General features: G+C 34.9%; 1 protein-coding gene and 1 pseudogene across 1 annotated transcript; both read right to left on the bottom strand.

Annotated features, from left to right (window-relative positions):
• Positions 1-5,799: 5,799 nt before the first annotated feature.
• On the bottom strand, positions 5,800-6,223 carry LOC149530868 (L-type lectin-domain containing receptor kinase IX.1 pseudogene; annotated as a pseudogene).
• Positions 6,224-10,015: 3,792 nt separating this feature from the next.
• LOC149530867 (histone H4) lies at positions 10,016-10,830 on the bottom strand. The gene has a single exon (XM_089810612.1). It carries the CDS (start codon positions 10,754-10,756, stop codon positions 10,445-10,447), a length of 312 nt encoding a protein of 103 aa, XP_089666738.1. The 5' UTR covers positions 10,757-10,830; the 3' UTR covers positions 10,016-10,444.
• Positions 10,831-14,479: the final 3,649 nt, after the last annotated feature.

The raw sequence follows: 14,479 nt of genomic DNA, 5'->3' as shown, positions 1-14,479 counted from the left end.
ATGTATAGAGATGGTCTACTTGGACAATTTGAGGCCAGTGTTGGATATTCACTTGGTACGTTGGTGTAGTCAGAGTATGTTCTCTTGTGATTTATGGTTTATCTTGGATGCATTGATATCATGTTTTGTATGATGTTTAGTATGTTTACTTTATGCATTCCTTTACCATGATGTTGTATCATATTGCTAGATGATGTTTCTTACCACTACCTTGGATTAGTGATTCTATTGGTAGATTAGCATGTTGGATATACTTGTTCTTATGATGTTAATTGATGGTTATTGGTAAGAACAATCTCATCAGACAACTCGAACTATTTTGTTGGCAATTTGAGATTCATGCTCGGGGGTATGTTTAGGGCCCTTGAGGTCTCATGATGCCATTATGGTAGGGAGGAAATGAGCACAATTGTTTTTAGTTTGGTGGCTTCATTGCTTGTGCTTTCCTTCTTGAGATAGTTGATGTACGCACATGTATGTTCATTGTGATGTTGCTTTTTGCATTATTACATTTATTGCTATGTATTAGATATTGAGTCATTTGATCTCCTTTTTTCTCTTGAGTGAACATTTCTCAATTTACTTGGATCTGGTACTCCCTGGTGTGGAGGTTTCATGTTTTTATGCTTTTTCTTTGTCTTTCTATTTTGTTGTTGGTTAGTTTGTTGCCTAGGAAGGGTACTCTCTTGTGCGAGTAAGTAAAGTCTCATGTGTAGTAAAGCAAAGTCCCACATGAACAAATACAAAGTTGCATGCAGAAAAGTAAAGTATTGCGCAAACAAATGTGAAGTCTCACGCGAAAAACTAAGTCTCGTGTGAGACTATAAGGCGGAGTTTTGTCGCATGAAAAATATTGGGCATTTTGGCTTGGTTGAGGGAAGTTTGGAAGTTGTGCTTTCTTTCTTGAGATAGTTGATGTATGCACATGTATGTTCACTGTGATGTTGCTTTCTGCATGATTACATTTATTGCTATGTATTAGATATTGAGTCATTGATCTCATTTTCGCTCTCGAGTGATCATTTCTTTACATGGATCTAATACTCCTCGATGTGGAGGTTTCATGTTTTTATGGTTTCTCCTAGCCTTTCTATTTTGTTGTTGTCTATTATGTTGCCTAGGAAGGGTACTCTCTTGCGCAAATAAGTAAAGTCTGATGTGAGGATGTATTCTCTCGTGTGAGGATGTATTCTCTCACTTGAGGATGTAAAGCAAAGTCTTGAGCGTAGTCAAGCAAATTCTCGCATGCAGTAAAGCAAAGTCTTGTGTGCAGTAAAGAAAAGTCTTGCATGAACAAATACAAAGTCTTGCATAGAAAAGAAAAGTCTCTTGCGAACAAATGCAAAGTCTCATGCGAAAAAGCTAAGTCTTGCATGAGACTGTAAGGCAAAGTTTTCTCACATCAAAAATAGTGGGCATTTTGGCTTGGCCAAGGAAAGTTTGGAAGTTGGTTTTGGACACCTTATTGGGTTCCACACCTTCCTAGTTCAAAGTAGATTTTCTATGGGGTATAAAATATTTTAACTTTCTTATACTTAAGATACATTTTAATATATGTGATAATTCATTTGAGATAGGTTCCATACCTCTCTGAGTTAAGATAAAGATTCTAAAAAATTTCAGGGCTTCAGGAATTCAGACTTAGTCAAATTTCAAGACTTTGGGATTTTAGACTTAGCCAATTTTAGAATTCAACATTTGTCTTTCAACATGGTGTCCAGTAGATGAGTGGTTGTAACTTTGAGCTCTTGTCTTGTGCATGACCGTTGTTGGTCTCTGCTTGTAATTCTTAATTATGATATGATTAGTGGAAATGAATTTGTATGTCTAACCATGCTAGGAACTTTTACTTTGGGTTTTAAAATGAACATCCCCTTGGTATATTCTCATTTTTCATGTGATCTTTGGTTCATAAGTTATGGTTTAGTGCTTGGAGATCTTTGGAAGTGTTTGTATAGCTTTTGCTTGTACAGGTGGACATGTGAGTTTAGCCATGTTCCCTATTCTTATCACTTATTTAGATGTTTCATTCTTGCACCTGGTCACTTTATATTGTTGTTAAGTAACTTGTTTTAAGAAAAAAATTATTCAGTGCATGTTTTATCTTTGTGTTCCAAGGATCTCTGGGCAGGGAATTACATGTGAAGTAGACTCCAATGCGGGTATAATAGAAGATTAGTGAGGTTCTATCAAAGAGAGTTTGATCTAAGATGCTATAATCTAACCACCTTCATTTAATTCCTTCAAATGGGACCCTCACAAGGCTTAAATAATTGTATTTTCTTTAAAATATGTGATTTTGACAAAATTGGGATGTGCAAAAAAGTTAGACACTCTATTATAGGACCACCCAATGCAAATTCATGTATGTTTGTTAAAGCATGTGTTGTATTCTTGACTAGGTGTGAACACATGGTATTAGACAAGACATATTCACATTTAGGCACATTTTTCTGTGTGTAAGATTGAAACATTTAGGTAAGAAAATATGCATACATGTAATTCAAATGAATGGGTGAGACTATAGTTATGTGTGCAACTATGCTTAGAATAGTTTCATTGAAATTATAACAACTAACCAAGGATCTGTGAGGGCCCATAGAGTAGTAGGGAATGTGAAAATTTATAAATGAGTGAGAAATAGATTGTAGAGTGAGAAGCAACTTGGTAAAGGTTCAGCTATCTCAATATAAGTGAGACCTAAGAGAGAGGGAATGGATAATTCATGTCATCAAACAAAGAGTCCAAGTATAGTAAAAAAACATTAAAAAATAGCAACATGGTTATGATTAAGCAATGGGGCATGCTTGGTCAAAAAGGTAAAAATAAAATGATGATATTGTTTCCACATAAAACAAAGGAGATCAAGTTAGATCCAAAATAAAAATGATAATGTGGTTTCCACCTCGATAATAAAGGATGGATCGGGCTAAATGAAATGCATAAATGATTTTATATATATATATATATTCATCATGTTTGATTGATTGGAAAAGCAAGAGAGCTAATCAATGTAAAGAATGGCAATAAGGGGAGAAGGAAAATCTACTAAGACAAATTAATCAGGATAGTATATATAATAGGGATCCATGTAAGGTGTTTTTCTCAAATTTTAGAAAGGAAAGTTATCCTCAACATGTGGGCACAAAAGCCATTGACGAGATATTTGTTAAGGACCATCTAGCAATAATTGAATAATAACATTTGATAAGAAAAGACAATGATTGTAATAAGAGAGGACCCCAGAGTTGATGTGATCCTTCCCATAATATGTGTAACAAAAAGATGTTCATAAGGGATGGCTAAGAAAGATGATAAGGGAAAATATATGGTAGAATGGAATTATAAAACACAAGTGTGCATCTATAAGGAAAAATGACATGTAGCAAATGAGAATAAGTATATAAATTGAAAAGGAGCATTAAAAGTTATGAGAGTATCATAGCTGCAAATATTTATTAGATTTCCCATATGATCGTAGATGTGTGCTCAACTATCTTGCATATTTGTGCAACTTGCATGCTCATATTTTCTCAATATACACCACACATTACTAGCATAACTATATGCATCATTAGTTTTGCTAGCAAATTTTCTCTTCTTATTCTTTGTTTTCTTCTTCTAGATTGTCTCCATATTATACCAACCTTTTATGTGTTTTTTTCTTCATCTTTTAGGCTTCCTTTATTATTCGCTTGTGGCCTTATCCTTTTTTTGAACTCATTTAAAGAAGTGACTATATAATTTCCATTATTGGAATCTAGCTAGTAATGGCATTTGTTCAATTTAAATTATTTTCACCTTTGCTTGTTTTATTCTTTTTTTCAGTGTAGTTGCTTCTCTAAGACCACTTTTCCTCTTGCAATGGAGTGTTTATTCTGGTAGAGCCTATTCACATTGATCTCCTTTTGCCTTCTTGTTTTGATAGTTGTAAAGATTGTTCTTCTAATATATCCTCAACTATTGGAAGATTGTACATCAACCAAATTTGCAAGACATAGTCCTATAGATTGTCAGTTGAATATGGATAGCTGCAAATATGTGATGATGAATATATCCTAAATTTTTGAGTTTGTCCTCTAACATGTTAAAGACCCACAACATAATTTGACTACACTAATAGAAATGATACAACAGCAAATAAAATCCAAAAACTTACTTGTTTGACATGTTATTTGTTTATTGAACTTATTATTATTATTCCATCTTTCTCAATTTTTAAATCATTTTACTCAATCTAATATTTCTAATAGCCAATTAATCCAAATTGATCTTGTTTATTTACTTATATTAAGTCAATTGACTTGCATTCCAAAGTAAAGGAAATCACTACTTTCCTACTACTATTATAACTACAAAATTTATATGTTTTATATGCTTTTATGATAAAACAAGGACTTTGATTACATTATCCATAAAAATAAATCTTGGCAATAGCATAAATTGTACAAGAAGACAAGTGAAGCATTGTGCACAAGCCCACTAATATCACAACAAAAATCAATCTTGACTGCTAGATAAGTAGGAGAAACTTGAGGTAGTGGAGATTCCAACATAAGAATGTCAACCAATCTAGCTTTTAGGACAAAACAAGCCCACTAGTATCATTTGTTCCATCTCCTCCCCATTAAACTTTTTCGACTTAGCATTACATTCGCGATGTCCAAAACTATGTATCATCCATACAAATCTCAAATTCAATCGACTTATCATTAATTAGAATCATTCATACAAATCCCAAACCCAATATGACTTGCATTCCAAAGCAAAGGAAATCACTACTTTCCTACCACTATTATAACTACAAAATTTATAAATTTTATATGCTTTTATGATAAAACAAGGACTTTGATTACACTATCCATAAGAATCAATCTTGGCAATAGCATAAATTGTACAACAAGACATGTGAAGCATTGTGCACAAGCCCACTAATATCACAACAAAATTAATCTTCACTGCTAGATAACTAGGAGGAACTTAAGGTAGTGGAGATTCCAACATAAGAATGTCAACCAATCTAGCTTTTAGGGGACGAGAAGCCACTAATATCATTTGTTCCATCTCCTCACCATTAAACTTTTTCCACTTAGCATTACAATCATGATGTCCAAAACTTATGTATCATCCATACGAATCTCAAATTCAATCGATTAATCATTAATTAGAATCATTGATACGAATCCCAAACCCAATATGACCAAATATTTAATTACAATCATTTATACAAATCCCAAACCCAATCAACTAATCTCTAATCAAGATCATCTAGAATGTAATGCACAACCCTCCTCCCACACCCAAATTATAAACTCTACCCCAACAAAGCTCAAACCCAATCAACCAATCTTTAACTAAAATCATCCATACAAGTCCTGGACCAACTCCACCAAAATCTAATGAGAGTCATCCATAAAAATTCTAAACCTAGATAACCAATCTCTAATTAAAATTGTCCAATCTCCAATTAGAACCCACCACCTACAACCAATTTCTAAACTCAAAACACAACAAACCTGGCGGCCAATCTTTAATCACCATAGTCCATACTAATCCCACACCAAGTCAACCAATCTTTCCTTTTAGATGAACCTTTAATCAGCATCATGCATACAAATCTCAAACCCAAGCAACCAATCTCTCCCTATAGATGAATCATGAATCTTTGACCAGCATCATCCATACAAATCCCAAACTCAATGGACCAACTCCTTATAAATTAATATTTGATCAGCGTCATCCATACAAATCCCAAACCCAATCTACCAATCTCTCGTATATATGAATATTTGATCAGCATCATCCATACAAATCCCAAACCCAATCGACCAATCTCTCCTTGTGGTCACGGTCCACAGCCCACCTCTTGCAACCAATTCCAAAACTCCCAGCCCCAAAGCTGAAAACATCCGACTCTAAGCTTGCCTTTCCTGTAATGGCACATTCAGATGCAACATACCCAAATGTCCCCGCCATTAGACGTCTATGGAAGACTGCAATTTCCAGTTCCACCACTCTCGCTAGCCCGAAATCCCCCAGCTTTGCTCTGAAATGGCCGGCCAACATTGCATTGCTGGCCTTGAAGTCTCTGCGAACAACACGCTGGTCCAGCTTTTCATGAAAATATAAAAGAGCAGAGGCTGTGTAGCGGGCAAGGTCTTACCTTGGATAGCCATTCAAATCACCCCTCTTCTGCTCTCCAAACAGATGCTCCTGCGAGCATCTCTTTAGCAGAAATTCGTGGGCGAGAAGTAGATCGCCCTATTCATGGAGGTATCCTTGGAGATCCACAAGGTTAGGGTTTCTCGGCTTAGGGTTTCCGCTTAAGCCTGAAATTTATGCCTTTTCCCCTTGTTTGGAGCCTTGGGATATTCTTTTCACGGCTGCTTGCTGGTCTAGGTCGGCTAAGATGCCTTTGTACACACTTCCGAAGCCCCTGGCATGTGGATCGAAGAAAAATTTCCGAAAGACTTATGAGTGAGGAGGTCAAGAAAGACATTAGAAATCACAGGAGAATTCAAATTAAAGGAGAGTTCACGAGAGATTTCAAAGGAAAGGATTTTCTGGAGATTTCAAATCAAGGGAGATCTCACGGGCGATTTCAAATCAGAGGACTTTCTGAAAAATTCAAATCAAATGGTGTACAGAAGAGTTCACAGGAGAATCCACTAGAGACGTTCAAATCAAAGGATTTACTAGAGAATTCAAATCAAAGGGTTTACAAAAGAGTTCATCGGAGAACTCAGTAGACATTAAAGGACTGCCATGAAATTTCAGATCAAAGGGAGCTGTAAAGAAAGTAAAGCCGGCATTGAGATTGGCGAGGGCGTGAGAAAATTAGGTCTTCTCCTGCGTGATCTCCCCACTGTAAAGTTAGGGGAAAGAAGGTTGCCAGGTATGGGCTACATCCTATGGGTATTTGGATGCAATGAGCGATTGCTGCCGGTTATAAATTTGTGGAGTGGTGGTGTTTCCGAGGCGTAAAGTGTAAAAAAGCTGCGGAGTTCCCGATGCACCCTGCACTGTCATCCGTCCATTTTTATGTTCTCTCTGTCCCTCCCTTTGTAATTTCCGTTTGTATTTTGTATTTTGTACAGCAGAGAAGTTCCAGGAAGAGATATGAGGGTTAGGGAGAGGGTCTAGTTGAGGGGAAGTCTAATTAGCAAATTAAAATGTATAGGGGAATAGCATGTCATAGATGGAATGTGTTCAAATAATTCTTCATTTTTATATAAATAATCTTTTAATTATTAGTTCTAAAAGAATTTTTTAAATGATGTTGCATGGGCTTGCTTATAGGCCTTCAAGAGTTGATTCTATGTCTAAACATAAACAAATGTGTGTGGAGTGGTTCTCACAAATCAATTTTGGTGGAGCTTCCAAAGGAAACTTAGGTCCCTTTGGTGTGGGTGTGGTGGCTAGTTCAACGGATAAGGAGCATTTTGGCTTTCAGTGCAAGAAAGGTAATAGATGGCACAAATAACCAAGTTGAATGTCTTCTTGCAATTGATGCAATTTTCTTGGGAATGAAGCTTGGCATTTGAAAGCTACGTCTAAGGGGAGACTATCGATTTGTGGTGAATGGTATAGCAAAAGGAAACTTGGATGTGCCTAGGGAGGCTAACACTTTAGCTAACAAATTATCTAATGTAGGGGTGGTAGCTTCCTTACAAGACAATTTTGAAATCAAAAAGTTTTTCAACAATATCCCACCACACATGTTGGACATGTGATTAATCAATGATGAATTGGGAGAGCTAAAGAACAGTGGTATTCTATTGTAATGGCGTGCATCATGACTTAGTGTGTTGGGCAACTATGATCAAGTGATGGAAGGTCTCCTTAATCCTTGTTATATGGCTTTAGGACTCTCCCATTATTGAAATGGAGACAATATGCTAGATTGGCACTCTTACTATCATTTCTTGCATCTCTATTTTTGTGGCAAACTTTTGGGCAAAGCTTTCAATGAAATCAATGGAGGCAAACTGCTCATTGGAAACTACTAACAAATTGTGTCCTTTCAAAGGGTCATCACAGTTAAACGACTATGCAACATGTTCAAGATGGATGATAACATATTCTAGGAGGCAATTAAGTTCTTTTTTGGTGAAGAGTATTTGAATAATGACTAGAGATCACTATTGAATTTGGATATATCATCATTGTTTGTGGCACTAGGGTTTATGGTGGCAAATTCCAAATTGGAGGTGTGTCTAATGGCTAGGGATTGTTTGGCTCCCAAGTGGGGATTGGGTATTGAAGACAATGACGAGGGTTGAGATAAGGATGGGCCTACACATGGGCCCCCACCCTTGGCATATGATTAACAACAATCTAGGAGAACTACAACCACTCTTGGTATGGTCTTCAACTAACCCACCATCTGCACACATGCCAATGGCAAGATTGGGTTTTTTTTTTTACAAGATAATATTTTTTATTCAATTATGGATAAACAATATTTTTTGTAAAAAAGTAAGATATTATATTAACTATTAAACAAATCATTATAACATGCACAAATCCAATGTTTATTGCACTACTAAGTTTGGAATTCAAAACTATTAAGATCAAAGGTTAGAATTAGGGTCAAGGATGGAAAGGACTTCAATGTTAGAATAAGAGTTAGGATGTAACATAAAATCAAAGTTGGGGTTGAGGTCAACATTATTGTGTCAAGGTTATCATTAGAGATTAAGAATAATTATATTTGATATTATAGATTAGAGTTAGGATAAGGTTGTTTATAGACCTATCATAACTTTCATGTTAAAATTAGAGTTAGAATGTAATATAGAATCAAAGTTCAAGTTGAGGTCAATATTATTATGTCAAGGTTATGGCTAGAGCTAGATTAAGAATAATTATATTCAATACCTTAAATTCAAGTTAGGATAAGGTCTATTATCATAACTTTTAATTGTCTTTTTCTTCTCATATTTTCTTTATTAAGCCTATTTTCAAATCATAGATTGACTATAAAAACATCAATACAATTTATTACCAAGACAATTTGAATATCAATTATTCCTATGACTATTCTACATACACCCAACATTTTCTTTAGTCAACTAAAAAGTCACAAATGATTATATATCCCTAACTTTTCTTAAGTCAATTAAAGAGACAAATGATTATATATCCCTCTATTGGAGCTTTTCAAACCTTTTTACCTTCTAATGTGATTGCTTGTTATATTATTTTTATAATTTTTAAGTGTTCTTAACTTTAAAGTTAAGAATAGAATCATTTGACTTTCTTCACTTTTATGCAAGTAGTCAACTTCTTATATATTTATCCTTTCTTAACACTCAAATTTCTTGAGATTTTTTATTTAAATAGTTATTTGTAGATAAGTAGAAGGTGGTTTTGTAAATAGGTAGAAGGTGAGTTCATATGCATAAGGATTATAGAGTTTATACTACTTTTTGTAAAAATAATATATAGTTCATAGATTTGAAGTGTATAAAAAATTTAAATCATATTTCCTAATTCATAAAAAAAATTAAATCATATTTCCCAACTCAAGATAAAGATAAAAAAGTTATTCATAAATAGTTAGAGGGTAAAGTTCATATGGATAAAGATATGTTGAGAGTTTATACAACTTTTGTAATTCAGTATCTATTGCAACAGATTTGAGCTGGCTAATACATTTAAATAAAAATGGCACATATTTTTGTAATTGTGGCACTCAACCTTAGTACCCCTAATACTTTGTGGCATTTCTATTTAAAACTCTTAACCAAACTAAGACTGCCGCATAGTCGTCGCACATAAAAAATGCATACACCGAACAACTTTATAATCGGCCGTTTACGTTACCCCAATGAAAGCCGAATAACATTTGACAAAATTGACAGAATTAGCGCCACACACACACACATCGATTCCTTCAAAAAATTCAATTGTCAGTAAGGATATTCATATTACACCTCGATTATTCCGGACATGTTTGAATGGAACACTATTTTGATTATGTACGTTTTCCAAACACTTCTTAATTACGCTGTTTCATCGAAAACAGGACATTTAGATTTCGCATAAACAAAAATCGTAACGGTTAACATTTTGAAGAACGAAAGAATTACTTTGACAAATTCAATCTGAACTAAAATTATATCCTGAAGGCTATTATATCCTGAAGGCTCGCTCACAAATCCTCTTTCAAAATGTCTTCAAAAGATCTCTGATACGATGTAATTTCCCTAAGATACTATAGTAATCCTCCCTCACATTACTGAAGTTCAACCAGATCAGAATCAACAGAGGCGACACGTCGGAACCAGAATTTCAAACACTACATCATACTTTTTCTTCAAATCGCAATAGAAAAACCTAACCATTTGACAATATTAACAGCCCTGAGGGCAACAACAAACTATTCCCTCATTAATGGTGGTGTTTCAGAACACCGTTAAACCTCCGATCCAAGCCCTATTTAACCGCCAAATCCATACAGAGTCCTGCCCTGCCTCTTGAGAGCATAAACTACATCCATGGCCGTCACTGTCTTGCGCCGTGCGTGCTCAGTGTATGTGACGGCATCTCTGATTACATTTTCCAAGAAGATCTTCAAAACACCCCTAGTTTCTTCATAGATCAATCCACTGATACGCTTCACGCCTCCTCTCCTGGCCAGACGTCTAATGGCAGGCTTGGTGATGCCCTGGATGTTATCGCGAAGAACTTTCCTGTGCCTCTTTGCGCCTCCCTTCCCCAAACCCTTACCGCCCTTTCCCCTTCCAGACATTTTTCCTAAATTATTTCAAACAATTGCTGTCAGTAGGAAGGAATCGTAACAGAGAATAGCTCGCAAATGAAATACCGATTTGTAAGTTGGGTTTCCGTCACTATTTTATAGTAGCGTCCGCGCCCATTTTGACCGTCGGATTCGTCCGTTTTCTGCGATCCGTGGCAAAGGTCGGGATGGGTTTTTTACCGTAGGATTTCAAGATGTGAATGTTGATTGGTTGTCGAAAGCGTAAAGGATCGAAGTAGAAGTGCAATTTAATTCTCTATCGATTCTTCCTCGTTGTTTGCACTTTCTTAAGGAAATTTTCTAGTTCTATGTTTATTTATAAAAATTGAAAGTAAATTTCTAATTCTATCTTTATTTATAAAAATGAAAATAGAATAGGATTTTCCATATTTGATTTTAGTCTAGAATGAAAATTCAAATATTTCATCTAAAACTTTGGAATTGGAATTAAAGTTGAAATTAAAATTGGAATTGGAATTGGGATGGATACACCTAAAAGTAATTGGCACTACAGAATAAGAAGCAAAGAATTTGAGGTAGAAGTGGAAACATTAGGCAACATTCATTCTCTGAATTTTGTTAAGATTGAAAGGTTTTTTATGCAAACAAGTCTCACTAAATGCTTGCTTACGAATTTCCACCAAATGGACCTCTGGACAAAAGGATATTTAACAAAGATACCCATCATTTTTTTCTCGACATGAAAACAAGATACAAAATAACTCTTCATGTAGCACAGGGATTGACCTGCTTACATGAGCAATGCCAAAAGTGGATTATACATCTAGACATCAAACCCCAAAATATTCTTATTAATGAAAATTTTAACACCAAGGTCTCAAATTTTGGGTTAGCAAAGTTGATCGAGGGAAGGCAAAGTGAAATGATAACAATGCTAAGATATATGGCACTTGAGTTATTAAGGCACCAAGATGTTTTTGCGAAGATGGATGTATTCAGTTTTGGCATCATATGTTGGTAAAATTTATGAATCGAAATCACAGATGACCCTTTTTTAAGTTTTACAAATTTTGGTTGGAGAAGGTAGATTGTTGGATATGATAGATCAAGTACTTGAAGATGAAGAGATGAAGGCAAAGAAGGAGGCATTGAAAATGTTGAAAGTGGTGATGCTTTGTATCTAGGGTGATTTGACAATTAGACTGACAATGTCAGTTGTAGTCAAGATGTTGAAGGGGATGATGGAGTTTCACTCTACTTTGTCACTTCCTTTAGACCATCCATTTATGTGACCAAACATGACCAATTGGCAGCGTCCTACATCCCACTGTCTTTTGTATTGTTTGAAAGATGATCCCTCATTCTTATTTAAAAAATAGCACACTATCTTTTGGTGTTATTGAAAAAAAAAAAAAATTAACATAGAAAATGCAACCTTCGGATGGTATTCCAATTTCTCATTTAAGGAAACAAACACTAAAAATGCATCTACTCACTCATCTTCCAAATGAACCGAACAGTTTCAACCATATCCCAAAAACCTTTTCCAGATTTAAAACTTCTTGAATTGGAAAAATCCAATATTTTTTAATTCCAACATCTCTGATTCCTCCAAACAAATGGGCCCTAAATCCCTAGGATAAGGGAATGATGTTCTCATGGGGTGACGCACTCTTTATCAATAAATAATTATTTTTAAAAATCAGAACTTACAAGAGAAAGAGTTGCAAGGGTTCCCTCAATAGAAAGGTACATGCAAATTAATGTGTTGAAAGGTATGTTATTTATTGTCTATATAACATTATAATACCAATTTAAATAATGGACATTATATTTGCTAATAATTGATAGAAGGTAAAATTTGTCACATTTTCAATTTTGAAGAACTTGTAACTAATAAACTTCATTTGCTTGTATGAAATGAATGTATGAAGAGTTTTTTTTTTCCTTTTCATATTTTATTTGTACAGTGAAACAATGAAATAGTGAACTTATACCATTAATGCATAATTTGTCTCGCATTAAAGGTATATAGTGCAGACAAAAAAAAGCTTGTGTAAAATAAAGGATTTGTAAGTAACAGAATGCAATATTAATAACATGAAAAATTCATTTGATGCAATAGTATATGAACATCAATCTTGTACCTTTTTTAATTAATGAACATAAGGTGTTGCCCGATATCTCAAAAATAAATTTAATTTAATGTATAGGTGTGTCTCATATATACAATGTTTCAACAATCAATATTGTTCTTCTATGTTGAATTGCAAGTCTGCCTATCAACAATCATACATTTCTTGGAATTATTTTGATGTTGGGTAGTAAAGGAATCTTGATTTGACTCGATATTATAGATTTAACTTGCTTCCATTTGTATTTAATGAAATTTAGGGCAGTGGGAGGGAAAAGGCAGTGTGTTCAAGTGACTAAGATATTTTACCATTGATTTGATACTATGCATGAAAGATTTGATACTATGTGTGATGTAACTGTGTGTGATTTAAGGATTCTTGATTTGGCTCAATATTGTAGATTTAACTTGCTTCCATCTATATTTAATGAAATTCAGGGTAGTGGGAGGGAAAAGGTAGTGTGTTCAAGTGACTAAGATATTTTTTACCATTGATTTGCACTATGCATGAAAGATTTGTTACTATGTATGAAGAATTGTGATGCAGGAGCATCTTGCATGGAAAATTATTGGAAAAAAAAAAAAGTGGAAAAAAAAAAAAAAAAAAATCTGGAGGGGAGAGAAAGTGACGAAAATTAGAGGAGAAATAATAAAAAAATAAAAAAGGGGGAAAAGGAGAAAAGAGAAAAAAAGAGGATTTCTATTTTCGAGGTGCATAGGTGGCATAATAGGAAAAAATAAAAAATAAATGGTTGTCATTCCATTTATCGAGGTGTGTGGGAAGAATTCTAGAAAGTTATGAATATTGTAGAAAGTTTTGGAAGTTGTAGAAGGTTGTGGAAGATGTAGAAGGTTGTGGAGGAATTCTAGAAGGTTGTGGATAAGTCATGCATGAGGTGGTAAGTGCCTATTTAAGTAAGGCATATGAGCATTTCTAAATCAAGCTCAAGGGGAAGTTTGAGAAGTAGAAGCTAGAAGGCATGAAGACTTCAAGGTGTGAAAGCTCTAAAGGTTTAGCTCTTCAAGTAGAAATTGTTGGTGAAGCTCTTGGTGTGAAGACTCTTATTTGGGATTTCTCTTATGTTGAAGAATTTGTAAACTTCTTTTTGGAAGAAGTCATATCTATCATATCATCTTGTGGGTGTTGTAAGGATTTTCAGGTATAATAAAATTGTCTTCATATTGTTGCATTATTGGTCGTGAGTTGGTAAGGGTGGTGTGGCCCTTTGTCAGTGGTATCAAAGCGTACCTTTATCAGTGGTATCAGAGTTGTACCTACATTAGTGGTATCAGAGAAGGAGATCCTGAGTGTACAAGCAGATCACCGAAGTGTGAGGCAATTTGTACCAGGACCTTGGTTGGGTGAAGTTTATTAGAGTGGGAGTTCGTAAGCGTGTAAACAGATTGCCAAAGCTGAGGCAGTTGCACTAGGACCTTGGGAGGACATGCAGATTGATTGATTGATGCGGAGATGGAAGACTGAACTTGTTGAGTCATGATTGTGGAGAGTTGGTGGATTGCAGATCCATTGTCCTAGACTTGTGATTTGGTCCCTGATTGTTTGTGCAAGGTGGCAGGTTGCGATATGACTTGCAAACAATTTGAGGTTGTCACAAGGA

Source organism: Cupressus sempervirens, chromosome 11 (assembly GCF_028749045.1).
Source record: "Cupressus sempervirens isolate cs-2001-9-10 chromosome 11, ASM2874904v1, whole genome shotgun sequence".
Lineage (NCBI taxonomy): Eukaryota > Viridiplantae > Streptophyta > Pinopsida > Cupressales > Cupressaceae > Cupressus > Cupressus sempervirens.
This window is presented reverse-complemented; position numbering and strand designations above follow the sequence as displayed.